Source organism: Neofelis nebulosa, chromosome 6 (genome assembly GCF_028018385.1).
Source record: "Neofelis nebulosa isolate mNeoNeb1 chromosome 6, mNeoNeb1.pri, whole genome shotgun sequence".
NCBI classification, from domain to species: domain Eukaryota; kingdom Metazoa; phylum Chordata; class Mammalia; order Carnivora; family Felidae; genus Neofelis; species Neofelis nebulosa.
In genome coordinates this window covers 118,332,875-118,357,090 of record NC_080787.1, presented here as the reverse complement: position 1 = coordinate 118,357,090, position 24,216 = coordinate 118,332,875, and the positions used below count along the sequence as shown (strand labels likewise).

At 37.6% G+C, this 24,216-nt stretch overlaps 1 protein-coding gene and 1 long non-coding RNA gene across 7 annotated transcripts; one reads left to right on the top strand and one right to left on the bottom strand.

Annotated features, from left to right (window-relative positions):
• RNF146 (ring finger protein 146) lies at nucleotides 1–20,643 on the bottom strand. 6 transcript variants are annotated; one of them, XM_058735190.1, is made up of 3 exons: nucleotides 20,512–20,643; nucleotides 10,177–10,284; nucleotides 1–1,731 (listed from the first exon to the last, which is right to left on the bottom strand). In XM_058735190.1, coding segments are annotated over exons 2-3 (1,068 nt in total). In that variant the 5' UTR covers nucleotides 10,179–10,284; nucleotides 20,512–20,643; the 3' UTR covers nucleotides 1–665. The 6 variants fall into 6 exon arrangements, with proteins under 6 accessions (XP_058591173.1, XP_058591175.1, XP_058591174.1 ...); XM_058735192.1 differs by having other exon boundaries at nucleotides 10,177–10,279; nucleotides 20,512–20,622; XM_058735191.1 differs by lacking the exon at nucleotides 20,512–20,643 and adding an exon at nucleotides 20,343–20,475.
• On the top strand, nucleotides 20,365–22,208 carry LOC131514821 (uncharacterized). Its single transcript, XR_009263296.1, has 2 exons — nucleotides 20,365–20,450; nucleotides 20,812–22,208. It is a non-coding gene; the product is annotated as an uncharacterized LOC131514821 (long non-coding RNA).
• The last annotated feature ends 2,008 nt before the right edge of the window (nucleotides 22,209–24,216 follow it).

Sequence of the window (24,216 nt, the reverse complement as noted above, 5' to 3'; positions counted from 1 at the left end):
TTATTTTTGATAAACTCTAGTATTTATTAAATTATAAATTCTGTAATCAAAAAGAAAAATGCAGATCAAGAGGAACCTCAAACTACAAGGACTAGACAGCAAAGCCTATGGGAAACGCCATGAAGTATGTTACAAGATTCTGAAACATAAGTTATTAACTGTTTTCTTTACATTTCCATTTCAGTAACTTTACTATTTAATAGTTGTTATTCATCTATTTTAAAATTCCAAATTCACATCTATTTTCATATTAATTAAGCTTCCTGTTCATACTGATACCAGACATCTCATAGGTGCCAAATTTTAGTCATGGTTTTACGTCAATCCATGCAGGAAAATAAGACACAATGCAAGAATAAGATGAGGACTGTTAATGCACAGATAATACACACACACTGGCCAAAAGAACTGAAGAAATTTTAAAAACCTATAAAACAGACCTCAAAAAAACTGGGTTATTACTAAACAACTCTCAACTATTAACGCCCGAGTTCCTTATATTAAATAAATTCCTCAACAGAGACATGTTAAACATTTTTATTACAGGTCTGTCCTCCCCATACCCCTTCCCACCCCAACTCCCAAAATGCACTACTAGGGATGAGTATAATGTTATGTGGGCATAAATTTACAGATAACCATTTTAACCTTGAAGAGTTTTTTATTTAAACTTCAGTTACTGTGCACTGTCCATCAGGCCTTCTAGATCTGACACCAGCACTCACTGTTCCACCCCCTGCTGCTGACAGATCAGTTCCTGATCGATCAGATACTGTGTGGTTTGCATTAGGAACCAAAAGTCTCTGTTGGGTCAAGGAGTGTTGTGCAACAAGCGCAGATACATCCTCACTATCACTACTGGCATCTGATTCAGTTTCTTCAATGGAGGTATCTGGTGCTGGTACCCTGCCTGAAGATGGTGATTCATGATCTTCTCCTTCCCCCCTATGACTCCTTTCAGCTGTGCTGTCTCCACTGAGTTGTAAATGAGCAAAAGAGTCTTCCAGAGAAGTGCTTGCATCAGGGGATGGTGTTGCAGGGCTTGTTAACTGACCATCTACTGATGTTAGGGGCCTTACAGAAGACACTAGAGGCTGAACAGAAGCTCCACTCTGTGCTGATAGACTGTCCGCTCCATCTGCAGAGCTCTCTCTCGCTAGGTTTACAGTATTAGCGTCACAGTCCAGCCTAAGTCCGGCTACTCCCTTCTTTGGTATATCTATTATATCCCGCTTAATCTTCCTGCGACGTCCATGTTCATTTCTCCTGTATTGAACCATATTTTCAAGATCAGCAACATACAGAAACCCGGCAATTAACATTTCAGTGCTCTTTTTACCTTTGGAAAAAGCATCTTCCAACTCTCTACTAGTGCGCTCATCATACTGCCACCACCCATTTCTTCCTTCATAATACCATGCATATTCACCATTTCCTCTACTCGCTGCCTTGAGTTCTTCTGGTGACAATAAGGTTGGCTTGTCAAGGAAATCTTCGGGAATTTCTTGTCGACAGAGGGCACATCGCTTTCCAAGCCATGAAGCTCCCTTTACGCACAGATAGCAGAAAACATGCTTACAAGGGAGACTGACTGGGTGAACACATGTTTGCAGACAAATGGCACATTCAGGGACAGTTAGAGAAGGTGCAGTATTAGAACAGGACTCATTCGCTTTCCTGTTCGTAGGAAGCATGTTTATTGAGTGATCAATTTCACCACAGCCAGCCATCCTAAGAAAATGAAAGAAAATACATGTGATATTAAAACTGTGTTTCAACTCTTCTAATATTGTAATTCAACAATTCAGAAAAACACTTATTAAACACCTACTGTATATGTGTACTACATACCAGACAATGAGGAACAAAATAAAAGAGAAAAAAATCTAACTTGTGTAGGAAAAAACTTTTTGATTTTGTTAGGTCATTAATTTTTACACTGGCATGGGGCGGGGGGGGGGGGGGGACAAAGGGGCACACAAGTAAATGTTAAGCCAAAAATAAATACAACCAAAGTATAGATTTTAAATAAATATATCATTTCTATTCAGTCACAGAACTTATAGATATAAGTAAATGCAAAGATTTAAAAATGTAAATTCCATTCTAGACTGACTTTTCCAATCAGTGTAGAAAGCACAGAGAAAGTGGCTAAAAGTAATTTAGATTACAATTACAGATGGTGACAATTTTGTAGCCCTTTACAATATTACTAAGTGGTAGCTTTGCAAATGCTGCCATATATTAACATACTTTGGTACCTGACAAGTAGACCATATGAAATTAAGATTAAAACTGAAATCCTAGAACTTCTCTACTCCTGCTGTATATTTAAAAACACTGGTAAACCAGTCATTTCATTTCCCCTCCATGAAGCACTCTTCTTGTGATGGCCTTTCCTTGTTGCCTTTTTCTAAACAATATGCTCTTGCTTACTCGTTCAAGATGATCTCATCTACACCCATGGCTTCAACAGTTACTTATAAACAAATGACTCAGTAATTGGTATCACCAGCCCAGGTCTCCTTTCAGCCCTAGATCTAGATTTCTAATTGTCTATTTTAGAATTCTTCCTGGATGTTTTGAGGGCAAAAAACCCCTGAACACATGATCTGTTCCTTGCTTATTTACTCCCTAAAAGCTCCCCACTCCTGATGACACCATTATTCATCTGCTTTTTTAAGCCAGAAATTCATCATTCAAACTGCCCTTCGCCAGGTCTTCTCATCCAAAACATCAGCAGGTCTTATCAATTTTATCCTAAGCATCTCCTGAATCCATCTACTATACATTTCTACCCTTCCCTCGCCACCCAGTAAACACTGTTTATGAAATTACTGAATATGCCTTGTAATTGGTCCAGCCTTACCTCTTTTGCTTAAAAAGCTGATTTTAGGATAAAGGCCAGGATCTATGTGCAATGGTCCCCACCCCACCACCAGCCTCATATATTAAACTTCTCCTTGATCAAGCTTCTAGCCACAATGGCTACTCCCTCCAATAAAAGGTTTTTTTCTCTGTATGAACATTTCTTCACTTCCTGCCTCCCATATCCCCCATGGACCAACTACTACTCATCTTATAGCCCTCTTGAGAAACCCTCCATGACTAGGTCAAATCACCCTATTTCTTTTTAACTGCTTACTAGCATGTATTTCTCATTCCTAGCACTTATCAGAATTGCAATGTTACGTTTATGTGTGTGACTATTTTGTTAATGTCAGTCTTCCCCATAAGCAGGTGGGCTTTTTAAGGGTAGGAAACAGGTCACTGTTGGCTCGTCTCTGTATTCTCATACAAGACCAGGCAGATAGAGAACACTCAAATATTAGCTAAGGAAACGAATAGGTTTTTCAAAGAAGAATATAATACACCATATTATAAAACATGTTTTTGGGTTTTATTTTACTTTAAATAACATTAAGTTAAACCATCTGATTGATAAACTTTTTTTAAAAGTATTTACTTGTGTATACCTTGGGAATGTATAAAAATTGTTAGTACACTTAAAGATCAGCCCTGAAGCAGCATACTGAAAACTATAATGAAAAATTGCAGATGGCCAAGGGAGAAAGGATAACTTGAATTAAGGCAACTGTTCTACAATGAAACCAACCTAGATAAGAACTCTAAAAACCTGAGTCTCCCTCTCCCTTATTTTGTACTCTTCAGCACTCAGTTAAACCCACAGTCTAAATTTCCTTACCTACAAATCAGTTTATAAAAATTAGGTGAGAATAGCTAAAAAAAAACTCCAAAAAGACCCCACAAAACACTTTACTAAGTGTTCACTAAAGCTTCATTCACTAAAGCTCCACAAATGTTAAAGCCAAGAGAAAACGACTTGAATATTGTTGTCCTAAAGCAGGAGAGGGGGGAAAAAGGGACAACATTTTTCAAACTGGATGTATAGGGCTTAAATACTGACATAAAATTTGTTAATTTCTGCCTTATTCAGATGAGCATTTATTTAAAAACTATTATAGTCCATTTATAATGCTGAGTATTGGATGGATCTAAAGAAACACACCTACTTTGTTAAATAAAAAACATTAATGCAAGCAAGCAATAATCACAATATGGCCTAATTCTTGCAGTAAAGTGTTAGATACTTATTAAAAGTAATAATGAGAGGCAGATGAGAAGATGGACATAGGCCAGAAAGTCTGGAGTGCAGAGCAGTGGAAAAGATTAAAGGCAGAGACATGTGCACAACACTGAGTCAAATAAGCAACTGAAGAGTAAAATGAAGCTGTAAAAGTAATCAGAAGCCAAACATGAAAATCTTTTTGTGCCCTGCTAAGGAAACATCTGATTTTATTTTATCCCATGGTACTAGGAAACCATAGACATTTCAAAGAGGAGAGAAAATGATAGAGGGAGTAGACCAGTAGTTAGTAAACAGAAATAGAGGTAAAAGATCTCACAGTGATTGGCAACCATTAATTAACTGCTGCTTAAAATGAGTGACAATCTCTACCATTTGATTCTGTGTTTTAAACAAGGAATATTTCAAATTTTATCCCCATATGGATCTATGCTTTTTTCCAAAATCAAGCATTCAAAAAAGGGCACAGTGGTTACAAGAGTAGTCAGTAAAAATGTTTATGCTCATCAAAACTTCAAATACAATGCTCCTAGACTTTCATCACATCCTATCTGTCCAACAATCCATTCTCTTATTGCTTTTCTGTGTCCTTGGTTCCTCAATAGGCAAGGTTCAAAATGACAGCAAGTTGTTGAAAAGACCGTACTTAAATAGAAAAGGAAGCAACACATAAGCTCAATAGAAAGAAATGATCACTATGAAATATCTGATTTCCAAACTTTGTTTCAACTTTTAATTACATTTCCAATCAACTCCTTTACCAGAAACTCTAGTTACATAAAGTACAACTTTTTCCCAACCTATGGTAAGTTCTACCAAATATGAACTCTTCATATGTGTTAGGCACTTATAGAAGCTTCAAAGTATTTTGAGATAAACTCTCACCTTCAAAGACCTTGTAACTTAACAATCTAAACTGTAAGTGAAAGCTCCTGCTTCTCAACTGGTCAATTAATGCTCCTCACCTATTTCCCCTAAAAAGAACTGACTGTGCATACCACATCTTGTTAGGCTCTCCACAACTCATATGTGTTTCTTAAATACAAAATATCTTAGTACTTCCCAAAGTAGTGAGACACAGAGTACCACATATTTCAATAACATTTGGCAAAAGAATGAGAATACTTTTATCTGCTCCAGGCAACCTTACACTTTGGTAAGAGTCTATGTACATTACTTTCAATTCTGCCAAATATAACCTGCACCTAATGTACCTATAAGAGGTTTTTAAAAAATCATACTCACGCTATGCTTCTGAATCTTCAGCTTTCTCCTTAGTAAAACGGGGATAATTCATGTTCAATTCAAAATTATTGTAAAGTGAATACATTAAATGAAAGCATAAAACTGTTTTTGAAAACCTCTTTTAATTCATCAGGTCCTATTGCTACACTTAACTTTTTGGTAACAAAAAGAATTAAAATTAGCTACAGAATGGAAGAACAAATAATATGTATCTTCTTACATCCCTTTCAATTTAGGTTAAAGAAATTAGTTGTCAGTGAAATTCTTTTTTTAAATTTTTAAATGTTTATTTGAGACAGAGAGAGAGGGGGGAGGGAGGGGGGAGGGGGAGAGAGAGAGAGAGAGAGTGTATGAGTGATGGAGGGGCGGAGAGAGAGGGAGACACAGAATCCAAAGCAGGCTCCAGGCTCTCAGCTGTCAGCACAGAGCCCGATAAGGGGCTCGAACTCAGGAACTGTGAGATCGTGAACTGAGCCAAAGTCAGACACTTAACTGACTGAGCCACCCAGGCGCCCTAGTTGTCAATGAAATTCTTGATTTTTTTTTTTTATATTTCCATATTTATTTAAAGCCTCATTAAGAAAAAGAAAACAGGGGTGTCTGGGTGGCTCAGTCAGTTGAGCGTCTGACTCTTGATTTTGGCTCAGGTTATGAACTCATGGTTCATGGGAGCAAGTCCAGTGCCAGGCTTGGGTTCTGTAAGATTCTCTCTCCTTCTGCTCATCTCCTGCTCATGCACACACAGGCTTTCTCTCAAAACAAACAAAAACAAAAACAAAACGAAAAACCTCCCAAAACCCAACAAAAAAGAAAGTCATCCATCCATTTTGATTCTATTCCTAAGACAAAATGGAGAAATGGGCTAATACTCATCACTACTTAGGAAAAAAAAAAAGTATATATTCTTGAAGACATGAAAACGAATGAACACCCAAATCAAACTTGTAGGGAGAGCAGACAAAAGGGCCAACCACGGAACCTTGGAGTATTTCAGTATTTACAAGTGAGGCAAAAGAGCCTGCAAAAGATGTTAAGAAATGTCAGAGAGAGATGGGGAATAAAGAGACCACCACCACCACAAAAGCCACAAGGGAGACATTTGCCTAAAACAAGGGTCAACCAAGGAGAGGACTTAAAAAAAGTTAACTATTAAACTCATGGCATATTTCTACTTTTATAGTGAAATGTATGGTGCAAAAGTTGTGAGCACCATACACAATTAGCTATTTTGATTTCCCAGAGACTATCAAGCCTCCTATCAATAATTTTTTACTCAGTCAAAACAACTTTATTTCCCCTATTCCCAAAGACTGTAGACAACTTTCTCCAATCTCTTAAGAAATGTCCCAGATTCCTTTATCATTAAGAAATTAGGTAAGAGTGAATCCTTACAGTTTATCTTTATCTTCACTCTACCTTGTCATCATTCCTTTTGGCTCAGGTTGGGGTACAGTTAGTTGTTTTCAAAGTTGACTCCTCAACTTCTGTTAATACCATCCCAATTCCCTCAAGATTTTGGTTAATATTCTCTATCCTTAAATTTCAAAATCAACTACCATGCTTTTAGTCTAATGGTCTCTTTTGGTCTCAATGTATTTGATTCCATTGCACTGAACGATAATGACCAGCAACTATTTTTCTAAAACTTTATACTATTCATTTCCTTGATGGTACACTCTCCCAATTCTCCTTTCTGTTTCATTGTTTTCTATCTTCTCCAGCTGCCCTGAAGTACCAGTATTCTTCACAAAGGTTCTATGGGTGGCCCCATTTCCCCATTGCATTCTATGTCTAGACAATCTACTTAAGATTTCAAAATTATAGATATACCACCATGATTCTCAAAATCTAATATCCAGAACCATTCCAACTATATTTCCAATCTGTATTCAAAAAATCTACCTCAATATTCTCCAAGGACCTGATATCAAACAGGACTAAAACCAAAGTTATCTGTTCACCTAAACCTGCGTCCTTGTCCTTTGTTTTCGATCTTGGACAAAACTTAGATCCATCCTCAATGCTCCCTTATTCCTTGGCCACTTCACTTCTCCATGACAGAAACTTATTTAGAATGTGTCCCCTTCAAATGCAAACTGGTGCAACTACTCTGGGGAACAGTATGGAGGTTTCTCAAAAAACTAAAAATAGAACTGCCCTACAATCCAGCAATTGTACTAGGTGTTTACACAAAGTATACAAAAATACAGATTTGAAGGAATACATGCACCACAGTGCTTACAGCAGCATTATCAACCATAGCCAAACTACTGAAAGCCCAAATGTCCATCAACTGATGAAAAGATAAAGATGTGGTGTACATATACATACAATGGAGTATTACCCAGCCATCAAAAAGAATGACATCTTGCCATTTGCAATGACATGGTTGGAGCTAGAATGTATTATGCTAAGTGATGTAAGTCAATCGGAGAAAGACGTACCATATGATTTCACTCCTGTGTGGAATTTAAGTAAACAAAACAGATGAACATATGGAAAAGTGGGGGGGAGAGAAGAGACGGACATAAACCACAAGAGACTCAACGATAGAGAACAAACTGAGGGAGGCAGGTGGAGATGGACTAGATGGGTGATGGGTATTAAGGAGGGCCCTTGTGGTGATGAGCACTGGGCGCTGTATGTAAGGGATGCATCTATTCCTGAAAACAACATTGCACTGTATATTAAAAAAAAAAAAAAAAAAAAAAGTGTGTCCCCTTCATTCCCAAAGCCTATAACCCTAATTCTGGCCTCTTGGACACACGCTTGTACAAAATATTAACCTTTCAAGAGGTCTCTCAGACTTCAATCCTTTCTCCTTATCTTTTCTCAGTTCAACCATGTCAAATTAGTCTTCTTTCCAATCTTCAATAGTTTTCTACTGCCTACATAATCGAATCCAAATTCCTAAGCACTGGCTTTCAAATACATTGACATAATCTTTAGAGTAAAACAGACTTAGTTAAAATCCTGGCTCCGTCATTTCTTCTCACTACACTAACTTAGAAGAGCATATCTCAAACTCTTCCGTGAAAGTAAGAATTAGCTGGTGAGTTTGTACAGATTTGAGTTAAAGCCTAAAAATCTGTGTGTTTAACAAGTGCTCCAGGAGATAATTCTCAGAGAAATTTGGAAAATGCTAAGCCATGGCAAATGACTTCATCTCTCTAATTCTACGTCTTCACCAGTAAATGAGCTACTACCATTTTTCATAATGATTAAATCTAATAATCCAAGTAAAATACCCAATAAGCGCCTAGCAAAATAGTAGGGACTAAATAAACATTCACTCCCTTTACTAACTTTGAAGTCTCTTTCTCCCCACCCTACCCCACTTTGCCACACAGGATTGCTTCCTGACTCTCCTAAGATGCCCTGATATTTGGGGAACTGTGCCCCTCCCTCATTCCCTTGGCTTGAAAAATACTTCCTAATTTTCTCAGCTTGTTAAAATTCTATTTATTCTTTAAGACCAAGCCAAAAGTTCTTGTGCTTACTCTGAGCCCTTCAGGTGGACTAAATCCTCTAAGTTCCAAAAGCATTTTATTGTTACCTCAATATGGCATTTTTCTCACTGTTTAATAAATAATTATAAATTATAATTAATAATTATAAAATTATGTCTCACTTATTAGACCATAGTCTAGTTCCTTGATGGCCAGCACCTACAATATTTGACCTACAAGATTAAAAAATATTATATGTATATAGACAGATAACATATAAACAGGATTAAATAAAAAATATAAAAAGATATAAAAGACAAGCAAACATTTCTAATAAATCTTTATAAATGAACAATGTCTTGCAATATTAGTACGTGATGCCTAATGTCACACGATCACAACTGAGCCAATAGTTCTCTCTCACGGCAGGATTGTGGGTGATCATCTCCCATGCTTGGTCCCAGCCTGTGGTGTTTGGCAGAAGTAAGTGATTTTTCAGAACATTAGAAGGTGCCCACAACTAGCACTAGTGTATTTTTTGTCACTTCAAAACATCTATGGACAGTCCTTTTGCTTTCCCATACAAGAGTAAGCTTAGGAATGCTTTGCCTCATTCTAGGTCAGGCTGCCTGCAGATATAGACCCTTTCCTCTGTTGCCTTATTGCCAGTTACATTAAACACAGTATATGACAAGAGTGTATTAATACTGTACTGTAAAAAAGATTCCACTGAGCCAGTAGATAGCAGTGATTCCATCAGTGACAGTGAAAGTCATCCTACACAATAACCCTCCTCTCTCTTGTCTCTCTCACACCAGACATGGGAGTTTTCAAAGGTAAGTGCAGGTTAATTTATTTTTCTTTATATTTTGTATTTTATTATTTTGTATTATATTACGGTATTGTGATCATTTTTATATGAATATTTTTGGCTTGTGGAACCAATCATCTTGAGTTTCCATTATTTCTTATGGGGAAAGTTGCTTTGATATACAAGTGCTTTGGATTACAAACACGTTTCCAGAACAAATTATGCTCGCAAACCAAGGTTTTATACTGTACTATGTAAAGAAGAAGTAGAACCTAAAAGACCTGGAGATCTTTCCAAATTTTTTAGCATGCTATAAGCAAATTCTTTTGTCTTCAGTTTCATTCACTTTTACAGAAATTTTTCCTGATGAGATTTCTGGATATCTACATTAGCAATAATTTAATGAGAAAAAAATTGTTACCTCAATAAAATATCTAAAAGTCAATACAAAATGCTCTTTTTTTTATAATTAGAACTAAATATGACATATACTTGGCTTAGTGCATTTTATTAGTCCATTTAATTTACTGCATCCTTGGGAAAAACCACGATGCCACACTTACATTTCTACTACAGATCCCACAGTTGTCTGTCACAAAAATAAAAGACCATCTTCACCAGCAGTCAAACAGTTTGCAGTATTTTCTCTTCCACTGTGGGTTCATTCTGTGCTGCAAAAGAAATTATTTCATCAACTTCTATAAAGATTAAGATCAATAAAATTAGTCACTTACATATGATCCTTTCATTTAACAAAATTCAGTGGCAAATCTTATCTTAAAAATGAAAAAATTTCAAGACAAGGACGCCTGCTTTTACCACTGCTATTCAACACAGCATTGGAAGTGCTAGACAGAGCAATTAAGACCAGAAAAAGATATGCAAGGCAAACAAATTGGTAAGGAAGAAGTAAAATTATTTCTATTTGCAGAGATAGTAAAACTATTTCTATTTCCTATATAGAAAATTCCAAAGAATCCTCAAGAAAACTACTAGAGTTAATAAAAAATTTAGCAAAGCTGCAGGTTACAACTTCAATATACAAGTCAGCTGTGTTTCTGTATCTAGCAGTCAACAATCCAAAAAGGAAATCAAAAAAGCATTTTACAGAATGCTCAAGACTTCCATTTATAAGCATCTAAAAGAATAAAATGCCTAGGCATCAACTTAACCAAGGAGGGGAAAGATCTGTACACTGAAAACTACAAAACTGCAGAAAGAAATTAAAGGAGAGCTAAATAAATGGAAAGACAACTACAACAGATTGGAAGATTGAAGATGACAATACTGCCCAAACTGATCTATAGATTCAACACAGTTCTTTTTTTTTTTTTTTAATTTTAAAAAATATTTAGTTTTGGGGGGTGGGGAACGTGTGTGCAAGCAAGCAGGGGAGGTGCAGAGAGGGAGACACAGAATCGAAAGCAAGCTCCAGGCTCTTCTGAGCTGTTAGCACAGAGCCTGATGTGGGGCTTGAACTCACAGACTGTGAGATCATGACCTGAGCCAAAGTTGGACACTTAACTGACTGAGCCACCCAGGTGCCCAGAGATTCAACATAATTCTTATGGCAATTCGAACAGCCTTTTTTGCAGAAATGGAAAAGCCAATCCTCAAATTTATATGAAATTGTGAGAGGCCTAAAATAACCCAAAACAATCTTAAAAAAGAACAAAGTTGGAGAAATCACACATGCCAATTTCAAAACTTATTACAAAGCTAACAGTAACAAAGTCCATGTGGTATTGGCATAAGAACAAGGCAAATATGCCAATAGAAGAGACAGTCCAGAACAAATTCATACTTCTATGGCTAATTGATTTTTTAAAAAAATTTTTTTTAATGTTTATTTTTGAGAGAGACAGAGACAGAGAGATAAGAATGTGAACAGGGGAGATGCAGAGAGAGGGAGACACAGAATCTGAAGCAGGCTCCAGGCTCTGAGCTGTCAGCACAGAGCCTGATGTGGGGCTCAAACTCAGACTGTGAGATCATGACCTGAGCTGAAGTCAGACCCTTAACTGACTGAGCCACCCAGGCACACCTATGCCTAACTGATTTTTAAAGAGGTGCCAAGTCCATTCAAGGGGGAAAGAACGGTCTCTTTAACAAATACTAGGACAAGTGATTTACCACATGCAAAAGAAGGAAGTTGGACCCCTACTTCACACCATATACACAAACTGACTCAAAATGGACCAACAATCTAAATATACGAGGTGAAACCATACAACCCTTAGAAGAAAATAGAGTGATATATATCTATGACCTGGGGTTTGATAATGGATTCCTAGATATGAATGACACCAAAAGCATGAGCAATAAAAAAAACACATACATAAATGAAAGATAAATTGTGGACTTCATCAAAATTAAAACTTTGGGGCATACAAGGACATTGTCAAGCAAGTTAAAATTCAACCTACAGAATGGGAGAGAATCTTTACAAATCATATACTGATAAGGGTTTAATATCCACAATATATAAAAAAAAAATGCCTACAACTCAACAAAGAAAAAAATATTTTTAATGGACAAAAGACTTGAACAGACATTTCATCAAAGAAGATATCGAAATGGCCAACAAATACATGAAAAGATGCTCAGCATTATTAGTTATTAGGGAAATGTAAATCAAAACCACAAGTATTGCCACTTCACATGCATTAGGATGGCTACAAATTTAAAAAAAAGGAAATAATAAACATTGGTGAGAATATGAAGAAACTGGAACCCTTGTACACTGTTGATGGGAATGGGAAATAGTGGAGCCACTGTGAAGTTTGCTGGTTCCTCAAAAAAGTTTTGCCATATAACAGAATTACCATATAATTCAGCAATTCTACTCCCAGGTATATACCCCAAATAATTGAAAACAGGGACTGAAACACATACTTGTACACCAACGTTCACTGCAGAATTATTCACAAAAGTCAAAAGCTGGACACAACCCAAGTGCCCAACAACAGAAGAATGGATAAACAAAATGTGGTACAAATACAATGGAATATTATTCAACTACAGAAAGAAATGAAGTTCTCATACATACTATAATATGGATAAGCCTTGAAAATATTATGTTAAGTGAAATAAGCCAGACACAAAAGGACAAATGCTGTCATTCCACTAACATGAAATATTGAAATTAGACACAGAAAGTAGAGAAGTTACCAGGGGCTACAAATGGGAGAGTTATTGCTTAATAGATACAGAATTTGTTTGAAATGATGACAAAGTTGTGGAAATATACAGTGGTCATGTTGTACAACTGTAAATGTAATTAATGGCACTGACTTGTACACTTAAAAGTGTACTGACTTGGGGGCGCCTGGGTGGCGCAGTCGGTTAAGCGTCCGACTTCAGCCAGGTCACGATCTCGCGGTCCGTGAGTTCGAGCCCCGCGTCAGGCTCTGGGCTGATGGCTCGGAGCCTGGAGCCTGTTTCCGATTCTGTGTCTCCCTCTCTCTCTGCCCCTCCCCCGTTCATGCTCTGTCTCTCTCTGTCCCAAAAATAAATAAAAAACATTAAAAAAAAATTAAAAAAAAAAAAAGTGTACTGACTTGTATACGTTATTTATATTTTACCACAATAAAAAAATTTTTAAAGGGAGACAAGTTCTATATGGACAAAAAAGTCCATATGGAATTTATCCATAGCCATTGCCTTTTCCAAGGAAGTCATGTGTGAAAAGACTAGGCCATCACATTAACCAGGACCTCCTGCTGCTTCTACGTATATCCAACTTTACAAACATTAAGCCAAACTTATGCAGGGAATCCAGAAGAAACAAACAAAACATCATCTCAGCTATTAATCCTCTTTCTTCTCATTTAGTAAGTGCTCATTCCACTTCACAATACCCAGTGCAGGAGGCACATCATACTACACAGAACTCAGAATCAAGTATACATGATGACGAAAGAGTTAGGCCAAACCTCACAATAAAGAATTGAATTCTTTCAGTTCCATGTGCCTTTCATAGTACAGAGGAGTTTAAGTGTTTGAAGACAAATATTTTTAATACATAGCCTTTAAATACAAGCCAGCTTGTCCCACCAAATGTTTAACAGAACAAACAATAATCTTTTCAGAACCAGAGGATTTTCAACTGTTAAAAAAAGAGTTCCTAAATTACCTGACTTTTTGTTTTACAGACTTTGGAAACTGAGTCTTTACATTAAATGGACTCCATTGTCCTGATCACCACTCCTACCCCCCAACCCTTTCACTTTACTTTCTAGGTGCCTACAACTTTCATGGTACCACAGGAGACTCCGTGTCTCTCTTGCAGGCTACTAAAAACAGAAACTGCCCATTTGCACACACAGGACAGGAAGAAACATTCTAACATTCTAACATCATCACTCTTAATGAAAACATTATCTCTTTGAAGTCTCTACCACTGACTATACAATCCCCTAACAGCAGTTCTCCTTAACCTTTAAGGCATTGACTTAATTTTCACCGTTTATCATCCTCTTTGCCAGTAGACATGGAAGGGTTTAAGCCCAAGAATCCCATGTCAAGTGACAGTGATGCAGGTAGTGCCTCGAATACAGGTAGAACAGTGAGAAACACTGTTCTGTTTTCAAATCCTAAAATCTTACATTCAATGAACTTCACCTCCTTGTCCCTCCAGCAACGAAGTATGATGTGTAACATTTGGAACTGGATGCCACCTAAACTGCTGCCTCTCTAAAATCTTAATCTCACTCTTGGATCACAAACTCACGTGTTCCCAGCTAACTTATGCTCTCATTCCCACACCTGTTCTTTAATTTCACAAGGACCTCCAGTTTCTTGCCAGCCTCCTTTTCTTTATCCAGGTGCCAGTCTCAATTCCTTTCCTGCCCATTCTGGAGCTCCACCGTTTTAACTTATTAACAGAATCCTTGGCTCTCTCACATCTCTCATCTGCACATTCTCTACAAACCCCTTTTCTGAATGAATCTTAAAGTGACATCTCAGCTTCCATGCTTTAACCAACAAATGCTGATGGGAGAAAAAAAACCCAGAAAATTCTTTTCCTCATCCTCTATCCAACTAACTGCACCAAATTCTGTCAACTTCTATCCCAAACACCTTCGGAATCCTCTACTCTATTGCCATTGCTAGTGCCCTGGTTTAGACATATATCATCTCTTACTTGAACGACTGTTCAGCCTGATTATTTTGCTTCAGTAAAACCCCTCAAATGTATTCACTAAGCCTCTGAATGATATACTAAAAAGGCAAAATGGGCCTCCCATACACAAAACCCTATACTAGCTCTCCAGCCTATACCATAAAGGCAAAGCTCCTAAGAACAGCATTCAAAGGCTTTAATGACCTGAAACCTCAATCTCTCTCTAGTCTTCTCTCTCACCACCACTCTCACAGATTAATAATATAGTTACACCAAATTATTCGCACTTCTCTAAACCTCCCTTTGTAGTTGTGTACTTCCTCCTCTGCTATAATCTATCTCTTTTATAGCTTATGAATGCTACTACCATTTTTTCTGACTACGTCCCCAAAATGGTTCCCTCCATGATATTTTGTACATCCTTCTATTACCAAACTTATCATATATACACTGAAATTATTTGTTTGCTTTCGACTGTTCTATTAAACCATGAGCCCCCTAATGATAAAGACTGTTTTCTATCTCTGAATGGCTAGTAATCTGCCAATCAGTTTTTGTTGACTTGAAGTGATTATTTCTTGGATGAAGGAAAAACTTCCTAAAATAACCACTGAGAGAAATAAAATATTGAAAAACTAAATTAATTCACATAACACAACATTTCAATTCTGTGAACAAGGCATCCAGCCACAAAAAATATAAAGATACCCAAGTTCTAATCATTTCTTTCAAGAACTTAAAACATAACACAGGAAGTTACATTTACAAATTTAAGATTAGAATCATCTTTATATCTTTTGCCAAGCACACCGTTTACCTAGGCTTTGTTCACTGTCAATGAATCTCCAGAATGCAGATAAAAACCCAAGAATAAAACCGGTTTAAGTAAATCTTGCAAGCTACAGTGACTTTTCCAATTCCTATATCCCATGGATAATTTTCCAGGTGGACTCTAAATGGATAATAATGCTTGGGAGAAGGAAAATAAACTAAAATCTATGTAGTATTCTAGATCCTAGTTATGCAAACTGTGTTCCCAACCAACTATACTAGCATTTACCTGGGAGTCCCTTAAAATGAAAAATCTGGAGCCCCATTCCATACCTACAGAATCAGATCTCCAGGTGGCTCATATGCATACTAAAGTTCATGAAGCTCTAGATATCCTCAAAACAACTGTGAGATAGGACTATACACATTTTATACATGAGGAAACCCAAGCCCATAAGGATTAATCCCAAACCACAAAGCTATCAATACTGGGGAGCTGCAATTCATTCCCAAGGGTACCTTTAAAAAAATCTTTTCTTCAGTGTACTATATCTCAGAGAAAAGGTCTAGAATAGCATTAGATAATGCTGTTAGATAACAATATGATGCAAGCCACATTTGTGTGATTACAAATTTTCTATTAGCTACATTAAGGACAGAAAAAGGAAACAGATAAAATTCATTTAAATAATATATTTTATTTAACTCAATATATTTAAAACATTACCATTTCCACATGTATTCAATATAAAGAAGTTATCCATGTTTTTTACATTGTTATGTGTGTGTATATTCTTTGTAATTTGGTGCATATTTTAAAATTCTAGCACAACTCAAACTAACCATGTATCTAGTGCTCAACAGCTCCATGGGGCTAGTGGGTACCATAACTAGGCAATGCCGATTTAGAATGTTTTGCATATTAACAATTTTTAAAAATACAAAACTGGCAATTTACTATCAGAATCGTTGAATAAAGAAAATAACTCCATATTAGTTTACCCACACCTCTGCTGGTACAGATAAAAAAGAAAATTGCATAGTTTGTTGTAATCAAAATTGACTGTTTCAGTGACAATAATTCTGCCAAACTGATCCATCCACTATAACCTCAGAATTATAATGCCAAATGGGCACAACATAGGGCATAGCATGTAATATTCAGAATAGTCATGTGTAGTAGTCCTCAGAAAACTTCTACATTTGAAACCAAAGACTTTTTTAAAATGAGGGGCGGGGGAGGATTTTACTTTCAGTTAAACATGTAAGATTGAATAGTGTAATTCTAACTATACGCCAGAATTAATTTGGCAAACATAAATAATTCAAACCTACGTAAATCTCACTGCAATGAATGATTTGTAAATTATATGCCAAACTCAATATGATTTATGAATCACTACAATAAAATTTACCACAGTATTCTAATATGCAAATACCAATTAGTTAATGGGTTAAGGTTCTTTCTCTAGGTGAAAATTTATACAGAAAAGAATTATTAGGAAGGAAACATAAAGAAAGAAAAGATTTGAAACTATGTTACATATTCCCATCTCTTAACAATTCTGGAAAAAAAAGGTGACACACTAAATTTAAAAATATGTAAGAATTTAGGATTGTCAGTGAATTTAAATTATTTACCCACTCAACCAGCTAGTAAATAAGTATAACTGAAAATGAAGTAATACCATACTATTTATAATTTGTGACCACTCAACAAATTCACACTCCTTATTTGCATATGCGGTTATCTTCTCTGAAAATATTTTAGGATTACAATTCCATTTTCTCAAGTCAGTCACAAAGTCAAAAAAACACATTTTTTTCCCCACATGATAGATTCAAATAAATGACTGTCTTTTTAAATAACTAATCAAAGAAAAAGATAAGCACATTAACTGTATTTGGTATTTTAACCAAAGATTTGAAGACTTCCCGTATTTTTCCAATTACTAAGAGCTAATGTTTAATAAAATATTTTTACTCCTTTTTATGCAAAATACACAAGACAGGAAATGTTCTATATAAAAACTAACAGTGACAGAAAAAAATACTTCAAACCTCCCAACTTTTGGTATACAAATTTAAAAAAAGCAAGGAAAAGCAAAAACCAGTAAAGAAGGAATAGTGTGGAAATTTAGCAGCTACATCTTCATATTTAAGTCTCAAATTGAGAGAGCTAACTAAATGCCCTAATGTTTCCATTTTTAGCTTTCCCTCTCATCGGCCTGCTAAAACTGAGCTTACAGAAAGCACAGGTCATACTGGGAAACAAAAGTCTTCAGTCAAAACTCATTTCAACCAAATGGGGGCTAATACTTGACTCTACACTATTTTAAAGAATCATTTCCCTTATTGTTAAGCACTTCCCTTAAAACATCTCTGTATGGCAACCTATGACCTTCACAATCTTCACAGTCAAGCATTCAATTTTTATATTCCTCCCCAACCAAGTGTGAGCTTTGCATTTTAATTTAAACAAAACATGAAATATGAATGTGAACAAATATGTTCGTTTAATCTTATCAAACAGAAGCTTCATAGCCTGCAGCCATTTTGTAAATGAGAAAGGCACTGTTGCTAATTATACGTGTGACCTTGGTCAAGTCATAACTCCATTGTTTTAGTTATTTCTCCCTAATCTTTTTTTTTTGTAATTCTAAATAATTAACAGGCATTTAACGGGTTTTATTTTAATTAATCCAAAAGGTAATAAGCCACACTCAATAGTCCATAAATAAGCACAGGTGGCTGCAGTGGAATGTTAATATAATGGTTTTCATACCCACAAAGATTATTCCTAATCCAGCCTGTTGTTTCACACATGCAGGTTCCTTAGACACAACCAGGTACCAAGCAGGGGGAATGGAAAGAAGGGTCAGCACCCTCTGTTACTGACACTGGAAAAAAAAAATTCAAATATCCACCTGACAGTGTGTCAAGGCATTTCATGCTAGTCAAGTGCTAATACATAAAATATTATTCTCTAAATACATGAGTATTTGCAAACAAACAAACAAACAAACAAACAAGGAATACAAGCTTTTTCTTTTATACTCAGTCAAAAAATAATTTCTGGATCCTTTAAAAAAAATCTTTCCTATTCTTCTGACCACTCAAATTGGTGGAAACTGAAACAAAATACCTTACCAGTTAATACTTGTCTCCTAAAAGAAAAAAACGCCATTTCATTTTTCTTCCTTCTAATAATGACCAGCTATTTGGAAAGATAGTTTCCTTGGTTATTATAATCTACCAAGTTTTTAACAACCAGTAAATAACAAAAACCTTCAAATGTTTACTATTATTTTCATTTTGCCCACAACTAATATTGGCCCATTTGAAACATAAATTCTAAATCAAAGAGCAGGCTTAACAAAATGCTCCAGTTTAAGATACACAAGGCAAAAACAAACACATCCAAAATCTATTTCTAGTATGGCTTTCACTTTCCTGGTTTTCTCTTTAAAAAGAGAATTACTTGACCTGTTTTCATGTGTTTTTAGAAACTCGGACACTCAAGAAAATATTTGCTGGTCATGAAAACAGCAAAGCCAACATTACAAGTCCTGTTATTTCTGCGAGTCATTTTCTTCAGGTGTCCTATATTCCACGTCTTTTTAAGAGTCTAAATATAGATTCATTTGCTCAAAAGACAAAAAATCCTAACTCCTCCAATTTCTGTAATTATACACTGCTTTCAATGCCAATGTTATACTTTCACATCCTATTTAAAAAGTACACACACTGGAGGGGAAGGAGTGTGGCGATGCACCTGAAATGTCAAGCTACAAAGACAACGCTTTTTCTATCATTTCTTGGCTTTCTTCTTCCGTCAATTCCACCCTGTTCCAATATTACAAAAATATTATTTAAACAACATGTAAGTACTTTCGAAACTTGAAGAGTGTCACTAAAATGGCACGCAGGGAAGGGAAAAAAAACATATACGAAATGGTTAACAAGAGAAAGCGCTAGTTGCCAAAATGTATGTGTAAACTGAAAACAATTTTGCAACCTTCTCTAGACGCCTACGGCAAATAAAATAGCGACAACAATGGAAGACCCCTACTCTTAGACGGGTTGGGGGATAGAGAACACGCACCCACCAACCAGAACAAAGCCAACAGCCTCCGCTTTTAAGATGCTCTGAGGTTTTCTGTTGTTGTTGTTGTTGTTGTTGTTGTTTTGGCTTCACGGGTATCAAGAGATCTCTTCATTGTTCTGATGCTTTAATAACCATCAAAACAACGAAAACTATGCAGCGCTGGGTTTAACCAAGGCAAGGTGGAGGGAATGCTCTTCCTATTAGGCAAGACCCAGACACTGAGCAGGAGGAGGAGAGAGGGAAGAGAAGGAAGCCGCAAAACACACTCCGGAAAAAGACAAAATGCAGGGACTCTACGCCCTGGCTGCGATCTGACCCAGGGCCAGGGTAGAGGCCTCCACACGGGAAACAGGGAGCAGGAAACCCTTCAAACCATCGCCGCCCCTAAATCTTGAGGCCAAAAAGTCCCCCCGTAGAGGCCTGACACCACCGCCAAGGGGAGAGAAGAGAAACCTGGCTGCCACCAAAGGCGGAGAAGAGGACCCCGGCGGAAGAGGCTGCGCAGTAATGGCCGCTGCTCCGCCTCTCGCACCCGGACCGTGACCAGCTCTGGGCCGTCGCCCTGGGCAGGCGCTGCGACGGCCGCGGACTACGCAGCGCCCGTCACAGTCTTCTTGCCTGTGACAGCAGCCAAGGTGGGGGCGGCGGGAAAGGCTGAACTGCTCCATCCCGCCTGGGTGCAGAGACCCGCGGCCGCGCTGGCCCAAGGGCGTCCACCTACGTACCGGCCCCTGACCCCGCCGCCGCCGCCCCTCTCAGGCCCGGAGCGAAGGGCCGACCAGGACAGCGTCACGGCTGGAGGTGACGCCGCAAGCCTTTATGCCTTTCCTCGGGTTAGGATCCCGGAATGGCTGATTTCACCCTTCCCCGCCAGGACTTCACCCCGACTCCCACCTCTCTAGCCACAACCGCGGCCGTCTCGCAGTCTTTTCTCTTCGGCCTCGGAGCCCGCAGCGGCCGGGAACGCGCGCGGCTGTCACGTGACCTCCCGTCGCGTCGCGGGGGCGGGGCCGCGCGGGGCGGAAGTAGCGCCTTGCACCGGGGAGCCTGTGCCAACCCCCTCTGCGTCCTGTTCCCCACGACCCAACCGTGGAGCGAGCTGTTAGATACCTGCTTTTTCTTGCCTTTGGAGACCTGTAGTTTCACTGCCCTGGCCGTTCTAACTGCTTTGTATTGTACTTTACTTGTAATTAGGTGCTGAAGATGAAAGAATGCAGGCCCACGAGAGAGTTTGGCGCCGAGGAAGTAAGACGCATGTAGGACCAGCAGGTGGTGCTTTTCTGAAACCCCGCTGCGAGATCCAGCAGAAGCGGTTGAGCGCCTAGCTGGATTTGGGGGTATAGAGTATTTGGCAAAGTACTACTTGTTCTCTTAACAATAACAACAACAAAAAGGGCCTTCTAAGATGTTCTATTTTATTCACCGTCTGAAGGGTTGAGCAATTTAATCAGAAAAAATAGATCTTAATTTCCTTTTGGACCCATTTTTCTTAGACTAGAGCATAGGGGAGCTGGAGGGAGAGATTAAGCAGCATAAGAATCTAAAACTAGGGGCGGCTGGGTGGCTCAGCCGGTTAAGCGGCCGACTTCGGTCATGATCTCGCAGTCCGTGAGTTCGATCCCCGCGTCGGGCTCTGTGCTGACAGCTCAGAGCCTATAGCCTGCTTCGGATTCTGTGTCTCCCTCTCTCTCTAGCCCTCCCCCGTTTGTGCTCCTTCCTCTCTCTGTTCCCCAAAGCCATCCTTTCAGTCACTCCTCTACTTGCCACCGTATTTTATTTTTTTTATTCTCAAAACAGTTAACGTACATTGTAGTCTTGGCTTCAGGAGTAGAACCCAGTGATTCGTCACTTACGTATAACACCCAGTGCTCATCCCAACAAGTGCCCTCCTTAATGCCCATCACCCATTTAACCCAGCCTCTACTCCCCTCAACCCTTAGTTTGTTCTCTATATTTAAGAGTCTCTTATGGTTTGCCTCTCTCTTATTTGTCCTATTTTAAATCAATGCACCCCCTATTCCCAGTATTTCTTATTCTCCTCCTTTACTTTTTTTCCTTCTAATACTTAAAGTATGATTTAGTTGGCTTACTCATCTTTATTGTGTGTCTCTGCACACTAGAACATAAATTTCTCCAGGGCAGGAATTTGTGTTTTCTTTTGTATCCCAACTGCCAAAAATAGAGCCTGACACATTAGAGAAACTCTCTCTAAATATATGTTGAAGGAATGAATATGTGCATACACATTTATATCTCAAATAATATGTAAATGAATACAAACTTGTTATTTGTCAGCAATTGCATATAAAGAGAATTGGATGTGTACAATACTATTCACCCAGTTTCCACCAGCCACCTGAAAGATAGTGGTGGGTTTCTATCTATGAATAATAGAGTACAGCACCTCTTACCATGGTCAGAAATGTTTTGAAAGTGACTGGTTTCCAGTATTTGTTAAAATACCCAAACTTTCAAGTGATTTAAAGAAATAAATCAGAGCCTAACAGATACAGGGTATCTCTGTAATAATATTACTGTCACTAGCATTCTATTTTGCTTCATTGAATCAGAGGTAAAGGAGTTGCAACAGACTGTTAGGAAGTGCTCATTATTCCTAATGCATTATCTGTTTCCCACGAGCGCAGAAAATACTTTTATGAATACCAGGCACCCCTACTTTCCCATAGTATTGCCCCAAAACTCAAAGTTGTTTTATGTTATTTGCTTTGTTTAATAATAAAAATACTCATTTTGTTTAGTTAATATCTAAAGACATCCATGAAAACACACATGGGAAAATTATGTGTTACAATGAAAAATTTGTTGAAAACCATTGATGTAACTAGTTTAAGGTAGTGGTTTTCAAGGTGTTTTCTAGTATTCCCTGGGGCCCCTTGAGATCTCAGAGGGTTCCAGAGGTGAAAATTATTTTGATAATAATACTAAGACTCTAGCTGCCTGGTTCACTCAGTCGCCCCCCAACCCATACTCCTGGCCCCTTGTACAGTGGAGTTTTCCAGAGGTTACATAATATGTGATGTAGCAACAGATTAAATGTAGAAGGAAATATTAGAATTTGACTGTAACAATTAAGCCAGGCTAAAAGAGATTTGCAAAACATAAGATAATGCCCTAAGCCTTTTCTGGGAAAATAGAGGGTTTTTGTTTTTTTTTGTTTTTTCAGAAAATATTTATGTGCTATGTTTATACTTAAGAGGGTTATTATTTTTAAATGAATCAATAAATATTTTAAACAGTTGTCAGTTTTAGTTTCTAAGGAACACATATAAACAACAGCTAATTTTGAGTCTTCTATAATTTTTAAGAGTATAAAAGGATCCTAAGACCAAAAAGTTTGAGAACACTGGTCTCGGGCAATTTCATGTCCCTGCTCTAAGCTAGATTTCTTCTTACATGCCAGCAATCATCTGTGGACGCAACTTTCATATGTCTGGAAACAGGACAAACCAGATTCAGAAACGCAACATTATAGCTAGCAGATGAATACAAATAAAGCCAAGGGGAGTTTTTGGAACACAAACTTTTCCATCTTAATTGGAGATTTTGCTCCAAGAGCTGATACATAGCTTGGTCTCTGTCCTACCATTTGATGTTGTTCCTACTTACAGTAATCAAATAATATATACTCTCCCAGTAGAAATTCCTTTGTAAGTAATAGTATAGTAGACAGTTTTACTTGTGTTTTTCTTTTACCTAATGTGATAATCAGTGCTTGCTCTTTGACTAGTTCTCCGTGTTCCTCCTGCAGCCCCAGAAGTTACAACTGAATTATGACAACTGTATTCCTGGGAAATAACACAACACAAAATAGCCATTGAGTCACAATTTTACAGTTTGATTGTAAAGTGAGGCATGGCTTTCCTAACTCTGGTTGTATGTACACATGATGTATGTATTCATTTTTAGATGTCTTATATTGACAATATTAGCTATTATCTCCAAAGTCCATGCTTGTTTCATTGGATGACATGACCACTCATTGAAGATAGTATTAAAAAATAAGAATAAGTGCTCTTATTTTTTGACAGAATAACTTATTAAAGCTAGATGATTATTTTAATAAAACTGAAACTTAAACAATATGCCCTATTATATAAGAGGAAATAGTTTATAGTCATATAGGCAGCAAATATATTTTGCAATATCATATTTTCCTCAGAATGGCTAGGGTTTAGGAAATCAATGTTAAATGGTTTTATAATCGGGGCGCCTGGGTGGCGCAGTCGGTTAAGCGTCCGACTTCAGCCAGGTCACGATCTCGCGGTCCGTGAGTTCGAGCCCCGCGTCGGGCTCTGGGCTGATGGCTCGGAGCCTGGAGCCTGTTTCCCATTCTGTGTCTCCCTCTCTCTCCGCCCCTCCCCCGTTCATGCTCTGTCTCTCTCTGTCCCAAAAATAAATAAAAAAAAAAATAAAATAAAAAAAAAAATAAATGGTTTTATAATCATGCATATTTGGGATTTTGTTTGTTTATGGAATTATATCAATTATCAGTTTAATAAAATTATAACCTAGAACCTTGAAATATTTTTCATAGCACTATATCAGTCAGGGTCTTGTTTGTAAAATAGAAACCACATT